The sequence below is a fragment of the Prunus persica genome, chromosome G7 (genome assembly GCF_000346465.2).
Source record: "Prunus persica cultivar Lovell chromosome G7, Prunus_persica_NCBIv2, whole genome shotgun sequence".
NCBI classification, from domain to species: Eukaryota; Viridiplantae; Streptophyta; class Magnoliopsida; order Rosales; family Rosaceae; genus Prunus; species Prunus persica.
This window is the reverse complement of record NC_034015.1, coordinates 18,293,298-18,315,423: the sequence shown is the minus strand read 5'-3', so window position 1 is coordinate 18,315,423 and position 22,126 is coordinate 18,293,298. Positions and strand designations below refer to the sequence as shown.

Sequence of the window (22,126 nt, the reverse complement as noted above, 5' to 3'; positions counted from 1 at the left end):
TAGTCTAGTTATTATCTAATTGGGGGATTACACGTGTAAAATATATATATATATATATATATCAGTCTGGTCTGCTTTAAACTGATTTATAAAAGCTTAAACCAAACCAACTGATATATAGTATGGTTTGGTTTTAAACCATTTGACTTTTTCTTGGTCAAAATTAAACCAAACCTATAATTACTGTTCAATTCGGCCAATTTAATCAGTTCGGCTAGATTAATGCTCACCCCTACTGAGCTGAGATGGGGTAAGGGGAGAAATAAATGTGAATATGAATTTTTTGTTGTTGTTATTTTAGTTCAAAAAATCAGCACCTAGGCGCTAGACGGGATTTAGGCGGCCTAGCCAAGGTTTTTTTTTGGACTTGAAAGAAAACCACCACCACCACCAAGCCGCGACGACCCCTCACCCACCCGCCGCAACTCGCGGCCCTCTCTCTCTCTCTCTCTCTAAGTATCTATGCCTTTTTTTTTTTTTGGGTTATATATCCTTTTTTTTTTGAGGTCCTTTCCTATTGAAAGGGGCGATAGCATATTAAACTCATACACACAACACGGATGCTAGGACTCGAACCCAGGACCTTGCCTGAGGGAGTAAATACTCCAAACCACTACACTAGTGGGTCCTTTGCGGTTATATATCCTTTTATTTTGCCTGATTTTGTATAAATTTATAATTTATAATACAAAATAATTTTTTTTTAAAAAAAAAAACTCTAGGACCGCCTAGCGATTTTTCAAACATTGTACAATCTGAATAATAAAATATGTTTTTCTTTCTTGATCGTTGGTTGTCACTTCGGTTTTTGGAGGGAGGGTTGGGGGTCGTGAAGATTTTAGGGAACCTGGATTCAACATATCACTCAAGACATATTTATGTTTGTTGTTATTTTTACTTAATATTATTCGCAAATATGTTTATGGAGGCCGAAGCCCAAACATAGGAGGAGACTGACTTTGCAAAGAAGTTAACTATCACAAGGGCAACACACATCATCACATACAAATTGCATATATCAACTAAACTTCTAGCCCCTTCACTGACGGGCAGGCTGCAGGGTAAGCTACCGTGGTCCTGTCCTGCTACTATTTTAGAAGTGAAAAGTGATCTTGTGCTTCTGGGTCATCAACCATATAGCCAATGGTGAGCTTCTCCTCATCAACTGAGAAGAGCTCTTCTAGGTTGTATGGCCCTACAGAGGAAGGGGCCCCATTCCAGAGAGCCTTTGCAAGCTGCTCATGGATCCTCTCAGTGGGGTGAAAAGAATCCCACCATACATAATCATCAGCATTTTCACATAATTGGTAATCTTTAACTTCCTTTGTGCCTCCACAGGTGAAGATGCCCCCATAGGGTCCAGTCCCACAGCAAGCATTCACTCCATCCTTGTAACCTACACAGTAAATGTTAGATTAAAATGACCATTTTCCGTGAGTGCAGTCATTATTTTGCCAAAGTTAGGAAGGGGGAGGGGGATTTTCTCACACACACTATCAACGTGTTACTATGTTTCGAACCTGAAACCATTGATTAAGATCCCCACCAAAGATCATTTTAGTAATTTAATCTATCTAACCCCTTTCTATATTGTGCTTTGCCTGGTCACTGGGGATCACTACTTTTCTTATATTTTAATGGTGCTATTGTAAGTTTGGGAAGAAAATAAAAATAACATAAAGCATAGTTACCATGTTTGTAGGGATTATCTATTCTGTCCTGGAGCCAATCATAAAAATTGGAGGTGCTGTACTTAAACTGTTTGAGCATATATTCAAGGCTTGTGAGCACAGTTTTTAAAGCATTGTTATGTGCTAGAGCAAGGGCAGAAGCTGCTTCAAAGCAATCCCCTCCACTGGCTTTGTGGTTCAGAGCTCTAAAGGCAGGCAAGCATCCAAGTGGACACAACCTTAGGAAAGCAAATTTTCTAGCCCCTTTCCCATACAACACCTGCAAAAAAGAAAAAGAAAAAAAAAAAGGGTCAACTCAAAAGTCAGCAGGCCTTGTTTTGAAGACCCTCTGCAATGAAAAGCAGGTTTGATAAGGCTTACTTGGATTGCCTGTGTCAAGTTTCCAATTACCATCCCCACATATTGTTCAGGGTTATATTGTTCTTGCATTTTTGGGTTGGCCAAATAACCACCCATGTAATCATTGCTCCCAATACTAATGAAATAAACTGCTTCTGATATCACTTCCTTTGCTTTCACTTCTCCAAACTTTTCTGTTAGTGATTTCTGCACCTCTTCAAAGTTTTTCAATTGTGTCTGAAGATCAATCACCTAAAATTGAACAATTCGATTCAAATTATTATGTACACAAAATAAGAAGATCTCTAGTGATTCATAGCCATATAAAGACTAAAATTTGCCATACCAATCCTTGATTGGTTTCAGAAAGGACGCCAGCCCCAGCAGATGCAAAGTTGACACCATTTGTGTAATCAGCAGAAGGTTGTAAAAATGGAGGGATCAGTGGCAGCTTTGCATAGTCCGCTGCATCATTAGCATACAAAACATTATACCACATCTTCTATACTTCTTTATTTTGATTATGCAAATATATTTATATAATACTTACCTATGTAATCTACGATGATACGACCATCAGAAAAGCGTCCCGTGGGGTGTTGGAAGAAGCCGTTCTGCCCGTACGGCTTGTAATGTGCTTGGTTCTCAGGAATGGTTTTGATGTAATTGTTGTTTCCAGGATCTACAGTTGAGTCACCAAAAGTGAACAAGGCAACAGTCCTGCTGCTCAATGTGTGATCACTAGCACATGATCCAAACACAGTTGACAACAGCAGAGTGCTCACACAGATGAGGATTGAGTGATCCAAGGGAGAATTCTGCAGGCTTGCCATTTGACAAGTTGAATATTACTGACTTCTGTCCTCTAGGTACCTAGAAATCCTTATGTGTAAGAATATATAGAGTTTTAGATACTCTTGGCTAGTAAAGGCCAAGCTTTCAAGAGTTTTTAATAACCAAAAGCTCCCTTGTAATTATCAGCCTAAATTTGTCTATTAGTTTAGCACCAATAATTCACAATTGACTGGACATTATTCTATATACTACCATATATTGTCTTTTAGTAAGGGTTAAGAGGAGGACCATGATCAATTGCATAGGTTGTCGAGCAACATCGAAACTCACGAGCACGGATAATGTTAGAATGATCACATTTTTATACCATTATAAGTAATCGTATAATATAACAATTGATATGTTAATTAACAATTTAAGCATATATATAATGATTAACAACGAATGAAATAAGTACATGTCAACTATTTAGAATTTTTATTATTTCCATACCCAAATCCTTTCAATTTGGGGTGCACAAAGCATGTTTAAGGATCCGAACGAATTAAGTTCTCTTCCTTGTTGATCAAGGACAAGCTTGCAAGAGAAGTGCATAGTCCAATGAGGTTTGACCAAAAGAAAAAAAATGTCCACCGAAGGATGCGGTCCAAAGGAGCTAGTGAGGTGACCCGAAACGATGTCGTTTTTGATTGAGTTGTCAAACTTAATTTTCACGAATTAGAAAAAGAAAAAAGAGAAAGAAAGAAGCCAAAATTGAAGAACGGTGCGTTTCAACTTTCAAGCATGCGTATATACGGAAGGCTATATCCGTAATTTAGCGATCAACGAAATCCTCCTGCCTGCATCTTGTTCCAGCGACCTCGTTTCGCCAATTCGCCACTGCTGCAAACCCTAACTGTTGCCATTTGAAGAAGCTCCCTCAACCCTGATTTTAATTCAGTTGTATCAATGACGTCGTCAAAGAAACATCACAAGGAGAAAGTTATTCGCCGCAAGTGAGTTAAAGTTCAATTTGTTTCGTTCACTGTACAACACACAGCTTCCAATTCAACGTTTAACATGCAGCGTAGTCGATATGGGCATCAGCACCATGTTTTTTTTTATTTTTCTAAAGCTTAAAATTTTATTATTATTATCTTAATTTTGTACCCTTTTTTATGTGGGTAATGAACCTGTTTTGCTAAAATCTGGGATTAAATTAGCTTTTCAGACATTGAAAAATGAATTTTTGAATGTAGATTATGTGTTTGATGTTATGTTTATGTGGTGCTGCATGCAGAGAGGAGAAAGCAGAACAGCCGGAGTTGCCAAAATACAGAGACAGAGCAAAGGAGCGAAGAGAAGATCAAAATCCTGATTATGAGCAGACTGAATTGGGTTCTTTTCACGCCGTTGCGCCTCCTGGAAATGTTGATCTCCGGTTATTATCTAAACTTTCATGTTCAACTTGACTATGGCTCTGCTGTTTATTAGCATAATCATATTTGCAATGGTATTTGTAGGGCAGCTGAAGCACAGAAGTTATCCATTGAGAAGAGCAAGTATCTTGGAGGTACGTGTTACTCATTAAAATAGAAAAAAAAAAAAAAATCCCAATGTGTTATTCAAACAAATTGCGATAGAAATAACCTTGCATTTGTTGCTTTGTGTAAGAATTCATGAAAACAGATAGTCAATAGTTTTTTTGGCAAGCCATTTTGTGTAAATGCGGAAAGTCATTGTTCTTATCTGTATGCTGAACGGGATTAATTCTGTTCAGGTGATGTGGAACACACGCATTTGGTCAAAGGATTGGATTACGCTTTACTTAACAAAATAAGAAGCGAGATTGACAAAAAGCCAGATGCTGAAGATGAGGCTGATGCAAAGTCTAGGTAATTGTATATGGTTACTTGTCCTAATTGTCAGGCTATGCCATATTTTCCCATTTATATTTACGATTACAGTAATTAAATTTGGCAAACATGATGTAGAAGGATTAGAGTCTGTGTTGATACTGGCCATTTCAAGTGTTAATATGAGTTATTATTCTAGAGATGTATGGCAAATGTCAATAAACTTCTTTAGCTTTGTCATAGCGTGTGTGCTAACATGTGTTTTCTGTTCTCTGACAGGGCATCTAAGGAAGACCAAAAATTGTCATTTCGAACTGCAACTGCAAAGGTGTGTTACTTTTGGTGATATGATGAGGTAGTTTTGTTCTTAAATCTTTAACTGTTTGCATTGATGTCTCATTTCTGTGTTTCAGTCGGTGTACCAATGCATAGTCAAGCCACAAGCTGTTATAAAAACCAATGAGATGTTCCTTCCTGGTAGGATGTCATTTATTTTCAACATGGTAAGAGTCTTGGTTGCTCTTTTTATTTTAAGCCTGTGTATTTTAGGGCAGAGTAGTCTTTTTGGGATAATTTTGGGCTCATGTTTTAAGCTTGCGTGAATCATGATAAACCTTGGGTGGCTTGTTCGGGATCACTTTGTGTTTGGTTGCCACCTGAAGCATGCATGGTAGATCAACTATGAGTAGAAGTGCTCTGTACACACTTCTTAGAGAGTACTGAGCTTACTTTTGGATACTCAATGAATTTGATCTCTCATTTTCCTAACTTCTGTATCATTTTCTCTTATTCCACATATCAGGAGGGTGGATACACTCATGATATCCCAACCACCTTGCATAGGAGCAAAGCCGACTGTCCGCAACCAGAGGTTAAAATTCTCTTGATCCTTGGTGCGCTTGTCCTTTTAGTGTTGGACTGTTATGCTGATTTTGGCTTCTACTTATTGTGCAGGAAATGGTAACTGTCAGTGTTGATGGTTCTGTACTTGATCGAATTGCTAAAATTATGTCATATCTTCGTCTTGGATCTTCTGGAAAGGTTCTCAAGAAGAAAAAGAAGGAGAAAGATGCAAAAGGTAATTTCCCTATCCTGCTTTTGGTCAAAAGTAACTGGACATCATCAGTTCTATATGCAACCTTAGGTTCTTGATACAATTGTCTGTAATATACTGTGAGTAATTCTCTTTCCAAGTCAAAGCGAAGCGATATATAAAGCATGTATTTGAAAACATTGTTTAAATGTGGTCAACTTAATTTTTTTGGAGATAAACTAAACCAAACTAAACTAATTTGTATCAGAATTCCTTGTTGTGTGTTTGGTATAACTTGCCTAATATTGTCTGTGATGCTGGCATTTTGGTGTATACTGTGAGGGTTGAAGAGATAATATTTCATAATCCATTTTGAGAGTTCTCATCAATTGTTTTCATCCTTCATCCTATCTACCTTTTATCGTTGTTTATTTGTTGATTATTTAATCAAGTTCTTTTCTTGGTCCTTGTTTTAGTTATAGGAAAGATTTCAATTATTGGTAATGAATTTGTTGAAGAGGATAAGCCCTCGAAGCCTGATGCTGGGACTTCGAAGAATGAAACTAAAAGAGAGATTTTGCCTCCGCCCCCACCTCCACCTCCTGGTCCTCCCCCGAGGAAAAATCATATAGATTCAAAAGCACAACAAGGCCCAACTATGGCTAGAGCAGATGAGGATGACATTTTTGTTGGGGATGGTGTTGACTATGCTATTCCTGGTAAGGATTTGAGTCAAAGCCCTCTCTCTGAAGACATGGAAGAGTCTCCCCGGAACAAGGAAAAAGTTTCTTATTTTGATGAACCTGTTTATGGTCCCGTCCAACCCTATGGGGCGCCTCAGGAATGGCAAGAAACAGTATGTTGATCCTCTTCTTTCTTCATTTTGAAGATTGTTGTACAAACTGTGTTTCTAAACAGAAACTTGACTTGCATTTTTTCATAGATGAGTAATTCTCTGTTCATTGTTTGGATTTAGAATGGATACGATGCAACACAAACACAAATGGCTGGGGCCTACCAGGGTGAGTGGCCGGCGGAGTACCAATATGCTGAGCAAATGGCTTATCCTGAACAGTACCTCCAGCCAAATATGGAGGGTTATGATGTTGAAGCAGGCCTAAACATACAGGATCCACGCTTTATGACTCAAGAAGAGAAGGATCGGGGTTTAGGATCTGTGTTCAAGCGTGATGACCAAAGACTTCAACAATTGAGGGAGAAAGATGCCCGAGAAAAGGATCCCAACTTCATCTCAGAGAGTTATTCTGAATGTTACCCTGGCTATCAAGAGTATAATCGGGAGATCGTTGACAGCGACGATGAAGATGACTTGTCAAAAATGGATATGGGGGGACGAGTAAGTTTCTGATTAAACCAATAATCTTGTTCATACTGCCTAGGAAGTGTGCTTCATTCTGTAGCTTAGTTTTGTATGACATCCAACATATTGGAGAAAATACTTCAGTGGGAATTCTTTGTTTGCTTCTATGAATGATCATCTAACAGTTATGGGCGCAACATTATAGTTATTGTTACAAATTACAATCAGTGCTTATGTATTTGTTAAAATATTTCTGAACAGGCTAAGGGTCGTCTTCACCGATGGGACTTTGAGACAGAAGAAGAATGGGCAACATACAATGAGCAGAAGGAAGCTATGCCGAAGGCAGCATTCCAATTTGGCGTGAAGATGCAAGATGGTCGAAAGACACGAAAGCAAAACAAGGACCAGAAGATCACTAATGATCTGCACAAGATCAACAAGATACTTGCCAGAAAGAAGATGGATAAGGACATCGATGGAGAGGGCGGCGGCGGCGGCCATTACGACGATGATGTACAGCCTGGCAAGAAGCTTCGTGTTTGAATTGAAGCTAGTTAGTTAGGTTAACAAATTGTAATATTTATTGGGAAAATTTTGATGTACCTTAAACTGCTTTGAAGTGAATGGGAAATATGAGAAACCATTTCCTTTTCCTTGTTTGGATGTTTGATAAAAACTAATGTAAAAATTATAAATAACATCGAAAATTTAGCAGTTGCATTACAACAGAAGTACATTCTCAACAGGTAGCAAGAAGCAAGCTAACTAAAACGACATTTAACACGTGATGTATTGTCGTAAAACGACATGTCGTTTTTTATGGTTTTTTATTTTTATTTTTAAAAACGTGTGAGGAGGAGGGACGGAGTGTTGGTGTATATGATCCACACCGAAAGTCTTTTCGTATATCTCAAGAACCCGGCTGTCGTGTATCTTCGTCTTCTTCTTCTTGCTCTTCGTGCACAATTGAATGTTTTTCAGTTATCGTAAAACCCTAAAATACAGTGAGAGAAAATCTCAAGGCAAACCAATTCTTTTCTCAATTTTATTTAATTAACAGCTCGATTTGATAAACAGGTATGTTTTCCATTGCTCTGTTTTCTTATTTATCTGTTATTTCTTTCATTCTGAATTAAATAACCCTAGAACAAACAGGAAGCAAATTCCAATTCCTCATATATGTTTTCGAGAAAAGATAAATACTTAACGAATTATTTTCATTGTTCAGCTGCATATAAGGTTCTTGTTAGTTTTCCTTAATTCGGTTCTGAATATTCACCTTGCTTTTGCTTTGTAAATTGCACAGTTGATTCTTTCCTGCGCTTTCTTTGGGTTTGAGTTTTGTAACGTATGCTGATTTCGAATACCAACCAAATCTTGAAACTTGTGTAGTGCTTGGAAAAATCGCATGGCGAGCTTTGAGGGGAGAGTTTCGTATTCGTCCCTTCCTAAGATAGACAAACGCCAAACCCAATTCCAATATGATGATGAATTCATCGGCTCCGAATGGACCGAGCCAGAAGACGGTGCTAAAGTTAGTTACCCCCCAGTAGCCTCCAAGCCCTTGAAACAAGATTATGCATTCCAGTTTCCCCTTGAATCCGAAGATTTTATTGATGGCAGCGGATATGATTCTAGCGAGGAGCCTTGTGATTCAGCTCAGACTAATATGCATCCCGAGGTCAACTTGAAGAATGTGCTGAGTGGGATGGTTGCCATTCTGACTGGTCGGAACAAAGCTCCGGGTCCTCCATCAGACAAGCAACTACCCAATTCGAATGTTTCATTTCTGGGCTCAGAAAAGAATGGTGAAACCTACTTGCACTCCTCGGTCTACACACCCAGTGCTCCACCCCTTCTTGAACCAACTGCGTTTGATTATAATGCGTACAAAGATGTTTTGGAGGCTGAGCCCCCTGAGTGGCTTCCTGATAGTTCGACTACAGTTTGCATGCAGTGCACTTTTCCTTTCACTGCCCTTACTCGTGGGAGACATCATTGTCGATTCTGTGGTGGTGTTTTCTGCCGAACATGTAGTAAAGGAAGGTGCTTGTTGCCTGTCAAGTTTAGGGAGAGGAATCCACAAAGGGTCTGTGATGCCTGCTATGATAGGCTAGACCCTTTGCAGGGTATTCTTATCAACAACATTAGCAATGCTTCACAAGCAGCAAAGCATGATGTCATGGATTGGACATGCACAAGAGGATGGTTAAATCTTCCTGTTGGTTTTTCCATGGAACATGAAATATACAAAGCATCCAACACATTGAGAAGTTATTCCCAGGTGCAATTCTGAATTTCATTGAAGTTTCCTTAAGTTACTTGTCTTCCCACCATTCTGGATTAATAGTTTCCTGCTTTATCGTTTCATAGAGTGCATTGCAAATACTGATTGAATATTTCTTTCATTTCATGTACTTGGAAACTAGCTTAAAATGGCTTTTAAAGAGTTGTAAAATCAATATATAACTGGTTAAATGATCCCATTTATTAAGCTGTTTTATGACATCTTGTGTAATGAATGTTTCTTGGGATTGGACAGGTTGCTAGGTTGAATCCTGAGAGGTCCATACCCTTAGCTGTTCTCAGAGGAGCCAAAGGCCTGGCAATCTTAACAGTTGCTAAAGCTGGTGTGCTTCTTTCTTACAAACTTGGTACTGGTTTGGTAATTGCTCGAAGGTCAGATGGATCATGGTCTGCTCCATCATCCATATTTTCTGTTGGCTTAGGATGGGGTGCACAGGTATGCAATCTTTTCATTGTTAAAATGTTATCTATATTTTTTCTTTTATTGCGTTGCTATTAATTATTTGAATATGCTTCAGTTTGAAGAAAGGACAGAGTAGTAAGATAAGAACCCATATGCATTAATTGTAGAATTAAAAGTAAGAAAACAATTCACATGCATCTGCCTATATCAATTTCTTTTTAACTGAAGTCATAAAATTGGTTCATTTAGTCTCTCCCTATTCATTAAGTTGGGAAGTTCTTAATATTGGCCAGAACTTTGTACTTAGTTCTATCCAAGGTGGTAATCTTTTTATTGCCATTGTTTTTTTTTTTTCCAGGTTGGGGGTGAGCTTATGGACTTCATAATTGTACTTCATGACTTAAAAGCTGTGAAAACGTTTTGTAGTCGCATGCATTTTTCTCTTGGTGCTGGCTGTAGTGTTGCAGCAGGACCTATTGGTAGAGTGCTGGAAGCAGATATGCGTGCTGGAGACAGAGGTTCTGGAATGTGCTATACATACAGTTGTAGCAAAGGTGCGATAACATCTTTAGACTCAAAATGCTTGTATTAGCGTATCAGCATTTTTTACATATCGGAACTCGGCATGTGGGACATGATGGGGCATGAATATAAACTTGCCACACTTTGCAATAGAGCATCCAATTTTGTCACAACGCTGTCTGTCCCCATGCTCTATCTTTTTGTCAAATTCCCGAGTTTGTCGGCCATTATTCTTCCATGACTCCGCCCTTAACTCTTTTTGAATCCATGGTAGAACTGTTTAATGCATTTGAGGTTCTGTTAATTGCGGTGTGTGGAAAGCATGGGAAAAGAGCTGACTCCTGATGTAGCGATGTTCCAATGTTTGACAGGTGCATTTGTAGGAGTATCATTGGAAGGGAACATTGTGGCCACAAGGATGGATACCAATCTACAATTTTATGGTGACCCTTACCTGACGACTTCGGATATACTACTCGGAACAGTGGACAGACCAAAGGCTGCTGAGCCCCTGTATACGGCGCTTGAAAACCTCTACTCCAGTCTACAGTGCTAGATCTTGTTGGATCTCTTATGACAACTTGCTGAAGCTTTCTGTTCAGAATTATTTTCTTAATTCCTCACCTTTGGTCTGTAATTGTACATTAAAAGGTTAATAGGTGTTGGCTTATATTTTTATCTGCATAAAGGAGAACGAAGATGGCCACACTTGGAACTGCACTTGTATATAAGAAACCAATATAATTTTAAGACTTATTTATTGATATGACCCCTGTGCACTGACTCAATTTCTCACCTTATACTTTGCATTTCGTGTCTCGCCTTGTACTTGCATTTCGTGTCTCACCATATCACATTTTGTCAATTTCTTTAGTAATACTGTTAGTTGTTGATGTGGTATGGGCATTTTAGTAATTTAACTAATAAAAATTTATAATCCAAATTAAATACAACACACATTAGAAAGTTTAAATATTTTATAAACATAAAAATAAAAAATGAAAAAACTTACAAAATTAAAAGGTCTCCTCCCTCCCCACCCCGCCATGTGAAATTATGTTTACGGAATTTTCAGTTCTGGACTGGTGATCAAAATTCCAGTTCTGGCCTGGTGATCAAAATATTACGTTGTTGGTAGTGGGCTCGGTCTCATGCATGCATTTAATCACCATTAGACTTTCCAAGTGTTATAATATAAATGAATTTAATAACGCCACCACTACTTAGCGTGTCATTGAGCCCACAAGGGTCCTTTTCGATATTTCACAATATTATACAAGTCCGATGTTTATCAGTGGCATAATTGGTTGCCCAAATGAAACTTAATAGGAAATATATATTTTGATTTGGAGTTTCTCCAAAAAGGTTAACTTTGCTTACCATGCGCATTGACGAAGTCAGTCCTATTTCTGTTTATTAAAAAAAAAGGAAGTGTTATTTCTTACCGAGAAAGAACTCTCAACTTCATGTCTTTAAGATAAGATGAAGTTCATCTTCCAACCCTATAGATATAATCAGTCTTAAAACCTCACTATAACTCTAAGGTCTCCACTTCTCAAACGCCTCTTTTTATTCTTGTTTTTCTTCTTCTTTTCCCAGTGTGACTATTTTTGCATCCTCTTTGATTATGAGTGTTGCTAAACGAACCCTAAAATTAACTGAGTACACCTTATGATCTAAGTACACCCTGATATTTAAATCAAAAATTAAAATTAACTAAGTATACCCTATTTAACTACCAAAAATACCCATAGTACACCCTAATACACTCTAGCTCGCCAAAAAAAAAAAAAAAAAAAAAAAAAAAAACCAACAACATTCATCGATCTCCCTATGATCCCCTTTTCTCCATACTTTGAGTCTCAAAAATTTTAACTGTAAAATCTGGACAATATTGTTCTTTTTGATATATCCTAAATCTAACTAATGATACAAAAACGTTCAACATAATTCTTTGATTTCATTCCTCTTGATGCTAAAACGTTCAAATTATGATTTTGCCTGCGAAAACTTCAAAGTCTTCTTTAATTCTTTAATGTTTGAGTCTTTAACTCCAAATGGTAGAGCAAATAAACAAAGACTCAAAGAAATAATTAATTAGGATTGCAGACAAGGACTTCATTGTACAGATCAATCAACCTTGTATTTATATATGCCTTAAATTTTCTTCGGAGAATGCTAGACATTGATTGATGTGTGTCTCACAACGAGTCCATCCGTCAATGGCTAACACAAACAAGCACTGCACTGTATTGAATCAGCCCCTGCATATTTCTTTTAATTCCTTCAAGTAAATTTCTTCTTGGCAAAAGGAAAATTTCAGCAACTGTATTGCTGAAATACACTTTGCTTTGCAAAAATAAGAGCAGTTTTTAATATGTCTTCATGTCAAATTGCATTTTCAAGATCTCATGTTCAGAGACTGTACATTCATCATGAAAATTTGTAGAGCTAAGAAGAAACAACTACATTGTGTGGTTTATTATAGCAATCAGTCAAGTCTTTGCAGTTCTTTTTTTTTTTTCTCTTTTTTTTTCCTTTTTTTGAAACTGCTGCTCGGTATTGGGCAAAAGAAAACTGCTCTTTATTCTTCTAGTTTGGGATTTTGTATGTTTTATACTGAGCAGAAGAGTGATTGAAAGAAGAGGTTCTACTGAGCTTGGTTTTGAGAGATCAAAGAGTTCGGTTGTCGAAATGCTAAGATGGAGAAGAAGAGAAGTGCAGGGAAAAATATGCAGTGTCATGTTTTAGATGGTTTTTAAACAGTGCTGAGTACACCCTAAAAATATGTGGTGTTATGTTTCACAATTGAATATATCATTTTTAGTCATTTTATATTAGGATAAATTAGTAATTCAATAAATACTTTGATAGTAGGGTGTACTTAGTTAATTTTAGGGTTCGTTTAGCATCACTCTTAATTATTGGTGAAAGCTTTCCCACATAGATCAGTCTTTCGTGTTCTGTTGTTTCATGAGAGTGTGAAAAGTTTAGAACCACTAAAGACACGGAGAGAGAGAGAGAGAGAGAGAGAGAGAGAGAGAGAGAGAGAGAGAGAGAGAAGAAGAAGAAGAAGAAGAAGATGGGCAACATAATTTGCAGAGGAAAAAACCTGGACAAGCAAGTTCTGGGAGGCAAACAATTGGGCAACAAAATCGGTACCCTCATGACCAAACATAGTAAACATATGAAAGAAAAGAAGCAAGTTGGTGATATTGATCCAAATTTTGTATGTCGCTTCTGCCATGAGCAAGTTCATCAAGAACACTCATTCAACATCAAGGGTTGCGCCCATTTTTACTGTCAAGAGTGCATTGTTAAATTCATAGTGTCCAATCTCCAAAACAATGTGACATGCATTATGTGCCCCACACCAGGCTGCAGTGGCCTGCTAGACCCTGAGTACTGTCGTCCAATCCTCCCGAACGACGTCTTTGATCTGTGGGGGACTGCCTTGTGTGAATCTCTTTTGGAAACAGAGCACGCTGTTGATTCAACTTTCACATGTGATTTCTGTGTTGAGCAAATTGAGCTAAAAGACTCATTTAACATCAAGGGTTGCGCCCATTTTTACTGTCAAGAGTGCATTGTTAGATTCATAGTGTCCAAGCTCCAAGACAATGTCACATCTGTTACGTGCCCGAATCAAGGATGCCCTGGGGTGTTAGACCTTGAGTACTGCCGTCGAATTCTCCCATACGACGTCTTTCACCGCTGGGGCAAGGCCTTGTGTGAATCTGTGGTTATGGAGCCTCAGAAAAAGTACTTATTCTGTCCCTTCAACGCATGCTCCACGCTGTTGATTGATGAGGAACCAGATGATACCAAACAAGCTCAGTGTCCTCATTGCAAGAGAGTGTTTTGTGTCAAGTGTAAGGTTCCTTGGCATACCGAATTCGATTGTGACATGTTCCAGAAACTGAGAGATAGGGGTGAAGATCAGCAGCTGGAAGAGCTTGCCAAGAATAAGAACTGGAGGAGGTGTCCAAGTTGCAAGTACTATGTTGAAAGACGCGATGGGTGCAGCTACATAAAATGCAGGTCAGTTGAACTTCTCTGCTATGCTACTTCTAGGTTCTCTGCAGATTGGTTTATTTTCTTTGATTCTCAAATAGCTTAGGAATTAAAAAGGGCTAATTTGAGTTAAATGTTACTTAATCTGATATTGGTTTCAGCTGTTCGATGCCTCCTTCAACTTACATAAACTTGATCTTTTGGTGTATATTTCTTGTTCTTTTTTTGTATTATTTTTCATAATCAAATTTTTTGGTTTTTTGAGGACCTTTCCTATTGAGAATGACAATAATATATTAAACTCACACAAACTACACGGATGCTAGGACTTTAACCTAGGATTTTGCCTGGAGGAGCAATTGCTCCAAACCACTACACTAGTGGTTCCTTTGCTTTTGTAATCAAATTTGATTGCAAATGTTGCAGGTGTGGAAATGCTTTCTGTTACAATTGTGGAGTTCAAGCTTCCTTAACTTCACATACCAGACATTGTCCAAGCTGTCACAAATAAGCCTTTATTTTTGCTCACGAGAAGATCTTGCTGCAACGCTACAGGTTGATGCAGGTGGTTGGATTACACAAAAGGATAATACTGGAAATTAAATGAAGTTTTAGAGTGGACAAGATGTGCCATATTAATAGGGATCAGTATTACTTTTGGAATTTGTTTTGACGCATGTAGTATTTTACTCCGATTGAGATATTCATTTGCTCCAATTTGAATCCTCTCCTTATCTTTTTCATTTGAATCTTCTCCTCATCTTTTTTTATTTTGTTATAAAACCCTTAATCTAGGATAATTCTAACTCATTTTCTCACCCGAGTGGTCTGTTTTACTCTATTAATTTTTTTTTTATTTATTCAAAACCTTCTTTAATTAAAAGGGAGAAATGTGAAGAGACACATGACACGTTGCTTAGTCTAAAATGTGACACACGGCATTGCACAAACCAAATCTGTTGATAAAGTTAGGTTTGGAGTGAACTCTGTGCAGACTGTTGTGTCTAACTTTGCTGATGAGCATTTGATCCATCCAATTATTCAGAGCAAAAAGAAACATAGAAAAGAAGAGATGACGAGTCTTGGAGTTTCACAGTTCACATAAAAAACTTGAAACAAAAACAGAACCAAAATGATGATGATTTCACAAAGATGAATGCTTTAATGATCATATAAAATTGGGCAGTCTTCAAATCCTGAAAACAACAAAAACCCAACTTAAGTATGTGATATTTGTGTCCAGTCAACCCATCTAGAAAACTCATTCATTCAACATAAGGGTTGTGCCCATTTTTACTGCCACCAATGCTTAGTTAAAGGTTTAGTAGGATTCCAGACATGATCCAATCCAACTTAGGCCACCAAACGTTTGACTAGGATCATAAATCCTATCCAACTACATAATCCAACTCACAAAATGAGCTCTTAAGGATTGCTCGGCCTTTGTTGATTCATGATGGAGCTGAGGATTATCAAGCAGTCTCTGTGTCCTCATTGCGAAAGGGTGTTTTGTGCCAAGTCAAGTGTAAGGTTCCTTGGCATACTAAGTTTGATTGTGTCAAGTTTCAGAAACTGCACAAGAAAAAGAACTGGAGGATGAAATGCAGGTCAAGTGAACTTTTGCCGCTGCCAATTTTTTTTTTTTCTTTCTCAAGATGGCTAATTTGAGTTAAATATTTACTCAATCTGATGTTGGTTCTGCCAAAACGATACCAAAGTGCATTGATCCTTTTTCTGCTGATGATCGGGTTTGAAAAATCATTTTGTTGCTGGCCATGGTTTTGTGTGGAGCCAAATGTACTTGATCTCACAAGTTTCATTAACCTAGTGCTTGATCCATCTTTTTTTTATCTGACCAAAAAAAGATGCATCTTTTCTTTCTGTTTTTGCCATTCCTAAGTGCAACAACCCTCAGATTTTCCAGAATATATTGTTGGCTGCTTTGATTTTTGTGCGAGCTTGGAATTTGCGATTGTTTATTTATTATTAATTACAAAACCGCCCCTCCAAAAGGTTAAGTTTAAAATCCTAGGGCTAATTTGATATGTTGGACTGAACTGATTAATTTATACCGGATAATATTAATTTGTTTCAGAGAGTACTAATTGTTTATTTATAATATTATGAAGCGTTTGGTGTTGTTCAAGATAAATAGTCAAGTTATATTGTGTTTGGTGCTTCAGATAATATCAAATCATACTATAATTTTTTAAATCTTTGATAATTTAAATGGAAATTGAAATTCAAATGACACGAGTTCTTTTAGTAATATTCATATGACAATTATTTTTTCATTTGTTTTTGCTAAATCATTTTAGCCATTAGATATATCCAACAGTTGCCTAATACTAGGGGTGTAAGTTGGATTGGAAAATCCGATTCCGATCGATTCCGGTCTGATTTTTTCCAAAAAAATCCGACTCCGATAAATCCGATATCCGAAAATGCCGAAATCCGAAAATTCCGATAAATGCCGAACATTCCGAAATTCCAATCCGAAAAATTCCGAAGTTCTCCGAATCCATTCCGATCCGATTTTTCCAATTTTTTTCCGAAAAATTCCGAGTTTCTAAGTATAATTGCATTATTTTTAGTTTATAGGTCTTATATATGTTTCATTTCTTATTTGTTAAGTTTTAGTACCCACATACAAATATTTGTACATACTAAATATAGGCTTGACAAAAAAAAAAAAAAAACTAAACATAGTAGTATGTAACTTTAAGACTATATATATATTTGGAAAATATGCTTGATTTAATATAACAAAAAGGTGCATATGTGTGCTTGTTATATCCATATGTACTATGTACATATATGGTAAATGTAGGAAGTATTATACTATTTCATTTTATATTTATGTATGTATTTTTAAAATTATAAACTATCTTCAATTAAACTTTTAATTATAAAATCATTTTATACATGAAACACCACATATAATGTGCGTATATTAATTGGAGCTTTAACAATTGTAGTATTCCAACCTGAAAATTGTAGTATTACAATTGTCTAGAGCATGATTAACGTCTAACACTCTTTATACATGTTCATGACCCACTAGAATCTAAAACCAATGTGATAGTCACTCGGCTATAACTTGAGTCTTGAGCATCAATTGATGGATGTGAATCCATCTTTAGCATGGAATCAAAAAAATTTGATTCACATGAACAAAATATAAATATATAATATGTAGGACAAATTACTTTGATTAATAATCAATATACTATATAGATTGTTGTATATAAAATAATAGATTGTTATATATATATAAGGTGAATTCAAACATGCTATAACTTTCAAAATAAGCTATGCCTTGGGCAATTATAATAGGTTCCAAGGATAATCAGAAAGAGGAGGTCCAAGGCAATTATAACTTTAAAAAAAAACCATCTGCGTTTTTTTTTTTGCAATCCTACATTGAATTGAAGTGACGAAAAAAAGAAGGAAACATTTCTAAATTTTTAAAACTCATTCTTTGATTTTCTTTCTTTCTTAATTAAAGGTTTTCATTCCATCTCAATACCAAAAAAGTAATGAATTTGTGCAGAAACAGAAAAATAAATGATAAAGAAAAAATCTGGATGGTGTGGGGTATTGCAACAAGGGAAGAGAGCTCCAATGAGGATTCAATGGAGAACATATACATCGGATAAATGATTTAGTGCAAACACAGAAAAATAAAAATGCAAGAGAAGAAACAGTAGAGATAAAGAATTGAAGAATGATTTCTTTTTTGGTTGGAGAAGTGTTTTTGTTTTTTTTCCTAACAGGATCCGTACATATTGTTCCATATCTGAAGAGTTTTAAGTAAGAAAGAAAATGAAGGTTGGCATTCATGGATTAGAAAGGAAGAAACGGAAGAGAGAGGAGAAGTGATGGATGAGTAACCAAGTAGAAATCAAGAAAAGAGTGGAGAGAGAAGTTGCACTCCCATTTCTTCTTGGAGTCCCATATCGACTGCAAGAATAAACTTCAGGTGTTTAGTCTTTTATAAATATCTTCAAACTCAGTCATTTTGTGTAGGGACTTAAAAGTACAACCTATTTGGGCCTGTAAAGTTCCTGTTGGACTAGTTGTTAAACCCCTAAGCTGGGTTTTCTTGATTAAAGTTTAGTTGAGATTTTTACAAAATGCTAGTTTGGGCATTTAAATCTCTTAAATTTTTTTTGTCAGTTAAGGGCTTCGAAATTGGAATCTTCCGAAAATTTCCAAATTTTTTCGGAATCGGAATCGGAACTCTATATTGAATTCTGAAAGATATTGGATTAGAATTGGAATTGCTGTTTCCGATCTGATCCGGCCGAAAGACAGCCCTACCTAATACTAAAACAAGAAACCTCTCTCCCGATTCTCTCTTCCTTCTATCTGCTTCCTTCATTGTCTTCCTCACTGGCCCACCCATCATTTGTGCAACCCCCAAGTTAAAATTGGAATACCAAAAAAATATATATATATTAAAAAGCCCAAACCGGTGTGTGTTCTTTTTTTCATAGCCTTATAATTAAGCGTGTATTATCTAAAACGAAGTGTGTGAGTTGTATTAGTTGCTAAAATATGAATATGGTTTGAATGTATTATGCTAATTTTATTCTTCTCCATAAGGAAGTATATATAAAAGTTTACAGGGTGCTTTACAAGGAATTAGATATAGTAAAAAATTAGGAAAGTATCTCCTAATTATACAATGATTTACCAACTATATAAAAATAGGAAAGTAAATCCCTTAATTAACCAAGGAAATAAATCTCCTTGATTAATTGGGAGACTTACGTCAACATTAGTTAGTCAGGTAATTAAATAATATAAGTTGACACCAAACAATTGACTTGAATTATTTACTCATATCTAGAGTCTAATAAGGTTTACCAATTTACCAAGGAAAGGATTCTTGACCTAACACCAACAAAAAATACGGAGACTTATTTAACCTATAATTAAGAGTTCCCACTCACGGTCTGCCTTGAAGATACGTATTCTTGGCATCGACATCCCAAGAAATTAATCAATTACTAAGATTGAATCATGGAAGGGAAGAAACTTCGACACCAAAGGAAGGTTGTAGGATTGGCGATATTGTTAATCAATGACCAACAAGATGATATTAATCCAAGCACTTTCACATGTGATTTCTGCGTTGAGTCAAAGCATCTGCAAGAGTCATTCAAGGTGAAGGGTTGCAGCCATTTTTATTGCGACCAATGCATTGTCAAATTCGTAGTGTCCAAGCTCCAAGACAATGTGACATCCATTATGTGCCCTGTGCCAGGCTGCAAGGGCATGTTAGACCCGGAGCACTGCCGTCCAATTCTCCCGAACCAAATTTTCGATCGGTGGGGCAGTGCCTTGTGTGAAGCTGTGGTTATGGGGTCTGAGACTGACAAGTACTTGTACTGTCCCTTCAAGGATTGCTCAGCGTTGTTGGTTTATGAGAATGGCACCAAACGGGCTGTGTGTGCATCAGTGTGTCCTCATTGCAAGAGAGAGTTGTGCCCTAGTTGTAAGGTTCCTTGGCATACTGAATTCGATTGTGCCCAGTTTCAGAAACTAAATGATGATGATATGGTCAAGGTGCTTGCCAGAAAACTGAAGTGGCCGAGGTGTCCAAGTTGCAAATACTATATTCAAAAATCTTCTGGGTGCAACCGCATGATATGCAGGTCGGTTATGTAGATTATAGTACTCTTGCTGCCTAATTAATTCTGTAGATTGATTGTAGCTACTAGTTTGGAAATTAGGCCTAATTTGAGTTCTAGTGTTACTTAATTTGAAATTGGTTTTAAGATATTATGAATATATACGTAGATACAAAATTGTAGATACATTCAAATTCATCATTGATATACTCATTCATAAAACTATGAATCAAAGTATCTAAAACGTCATCTTAATTATTCAATGATATGCAAAATCTAAATGCCCTTTGTTTGTTTATTTTTTTTTAAAGCCACGTCGCCATCAAAATTGATTAGTATGAGTGATGATAATTTCCAGTTCGGGTTGTTGCAGGTGTGGACGTGGGTTCTTATACAACGAACCCAGCTATTCCTTTTACGACAGAATACGTATATTCTTGGAAGAAACACCTATATTTTTGAACGAAATACATATATCATTCTTGAAAGAAACACGTATATTTTGGAACAAAATACGTATATCATTCTTGAAAGAAATACAAGAAGCACGTATATCATTCTTGAAAGAAACACGTATATTCTTGAAAGAAGCACAAGAAGCACGTATATCATTCTTGAAAGACACACGTATATTCTTGAAAGAAACACAAGAAGCACGTATATCATTCTTGAAAGAAACACGTATATTCTTGAAAGAAACAAGTATATCATTGAAAGAAATACTTATATTCTTGAAAGAAAGACGTATATTATTCTTGAAAGAAATACATATATTCTTGAAAGAAATATGTATATTCTTGAAAGGAGAATAGTAACGATCCTTCTACTGATACACTCGATAGATATCTTACTAAAATTGCTTTCTCTTTTCTTTAATTAATGTAATTAAGGTAGAGCGTCTCCAATGTAGTAGCAAATTAAACTCTTTAGATTAAAGTTTTTGTTGACTTATGCGACAATTTGAAAAGATTTGTTTGTTGCTTTAATAATTTTTGCCCCAACAGAGTCTTAAATTCAAGTAATGCATTGTTATGGTAAAAAAATTACGAAAATATGTGAAGAAAGTTTATATATTTATTATTTGAAAATAATTAGTGTATGTTTTATTTTTCCGACGCAAAATTAAATGTTTTGAAGAGTAAAGTCAACTTGTCAGTTCTGAAGGTAGAGACAAAAGAATTGCAACTTTGGTGATTTAGTTTGTTGGAAAGAATTTTGCTGATGTGAATCACGTCTATTTTCAAGGGGAAACTTTGTTTATGCTCCCCTGGACTTTAGCCTAATAATTATAGGGTTTTATCAATCTTAATTAGCCCCTCAAAACCATCTTCAAAACATCAAGCCTATCTCTAATTACAACAATAAACCTAATGCAGCTCAATAACAAACATTCCCAAATACAACTAGGCCCATAATACTAGTCTACCCAACTTTTTTTTTTTTTTAATTATCGTCTTGCCTGTTTTTCTTTTTCGTGCTAGAACCCCCATTTTTAAGTTATTAAATTGTGGTTATTGATTTGGATTTTCTCCTTTTTTTTTTTTTGTCCCCTTGCCAATTCTATCTTGTAATTTCAGTGGACCTTCCTTTTTTTTAAAAAAAACTATCCTAAATGCAAGATTCAATACAGATTATGGATTAGACTTTGTCGAACCTGTAGCTTGTCGTGTGCATTGGTGTGGGAAGATTTTTATAAAAGAAAGGGAAGCAAATGTTTTGTTCTGAAGCAAGTTGGGAAATTTGCGATTGCAGGGAATAATAATGTATTGTTTTTCTGTTATTTTTATTTTTGTTGAGTAAAAAAATGCCACTAAAAAAGGTTTAAAATCCTTATTGACCAAGGAAAGGATTCTTGAATTTAACACCGACACAAAATACCAAGACTGCTCTATTTAACCTGCCTTGAGGAGTAACGTACGCACGAAGCAACAAGAGGAATAATAGCAAACTAGAACATACATGTTCTTGCCCTAATTAATTCAAAAATTTCCGCAGATTAAAAGCCAAAAAAACACACACACACACAAATAAAAAAAGAATATAGTTTTCTATGATTGCAGCAACTAGTTGGGAAATTAGGCTTAATTTGAGTTGAAGTATATACTTAGTTTGAAATTGAACATGTACGCAGATACAAAATTGTAGATACATTCTCATTCATTCTTAATATATTCATTCAAAACCTCCGAAGAAAGTGTCTACGTATAATGACATATCTACGTGT

At 36.3% G+C, this 22,126-nt stretch overlaps 5 protein-coding genes across 6 annotated transcripts; 4 read left to right on the top strand and 1 right to left on the bottom strand.

The window, feature by feature from the left end:
* Window positions 862-2,902, bottom strand: LOC109950265 (GDSL esterase/lipase 5-like). Its single transcript, XM_020568757.1, has 5 exons — window positions 2,581-2,902; window positions 2,377-2,495; window positions 2,052-2,282; window positions 1,692-1,950; window positions 862-1,396 (listed from the first exon to the last, which is right to left on the bottom strand). Exons 1-5 carry the CDS (start codon window positions 2,861-2,863, stop codon window positions 1,089-1,091), a joined length of 1,200 nt encoding a protein of 399 aa, XP_020424346.1. The 5' UTR covers window positions 2,864-2,902; the 3' UTR covers window positions 862-1,088.
* On the top strand, window positions 3,620-7,672 carry LOC18769072 (suppressor of mec-8 and unc-52 protein homolog 2). The gene is made up of 11 exons (XM_020568089.1): window positions 3,620-3,820; window positions 4,105-4,245; window positions 4,328-4,377; window positions 4,585-4,699; window positions 4,940-4,988; window positions 5,074-5,163; window positions 5,463-5,531; window positions 5,615-5,738; window positions 6,170-6,549; window positions 6,670-7,050; window positions 7,276-7,672. The coding sequence occupies exons 1-11, from the start codon at window positions 3,774-3,776 to the stop codon at window positions 7,558-7,560; spliced, it is 1,731 nt and encodes a 576-aa protein (XP_020423678.1). The 5' UTR covers window positions 3,620-3,773; the 3' UTR covers window positions 7,561-7,672.
* LOC18769886 lies at window positions 7,882-11,018 on the top strand. Of its 2 annotated transcripts, none has more exons than XM_007201923.2 (5): window positions 7,882-8,094; window positions 8,410-9,301; window positions 9,560-9,760; window positions 10,086-10,281; window positions 10,621-11,018. In XM_007201923.2, exons 2-5 carry the CDS (start codon window positions 8,426-8,428, stop codon window positions 10,803-10,805), a joined length of 1,458 nt encoding a protein of 485 aa, XP_007201985.1. In that variant the 5' UTR covers window positions 7,882-8,094; window positions 8,410-8,425; the 3' UTR covers window positions 10,806-11,018. The 2 variants fall into 2 exon arrangements, with proteins under 2 accessions (XP_007201985.1, XP_020423679.1); XM_020568090.1 differs by having other exon boundaries at window positions 7,884-8,094; window positions 8,324-9,301.
* Window positions 12,680-15,225, top strand: LOC18769624 (ATP-dependent RNA helicase DEAH12, chloroplastic). The gene is made up of 2 exons (XM_007202791.2): window positions 12,680-14,290; window positions 14,690-15,225. Exons 1-2 carry the CDS (start codon window positions 13,332-13,334, stop codon window positions 14,772-14,774), a joined length of 1,044 nt encoding a protein of 347 aa, XP_007202853.2. The 5' UTR covers window positions 12,680-13,331; the 3' UTR covers window positions 14,775-15,225.
* LOC18769340 (ATP-dependent RNA helicase DEAH12, chloroplastic) lies at window positions 18,970-20,886 on the top strand. The gene is made up of 2 exons (XM_020567875.1): window positions 18,970-19,926; window positions 20,276-20,886. The coding sequence occupies exons 1-2, from the start codon at window positions 19,292-19,294 to the stop codon at window positions 20,712-20,714; spliced, it is 1,074 nt and encodes a 357-aa protein (XP_020423464.1). The 5' UTR covers window positions 18,970-19,291; the 3' UTR covers window positions 20,715-20,886.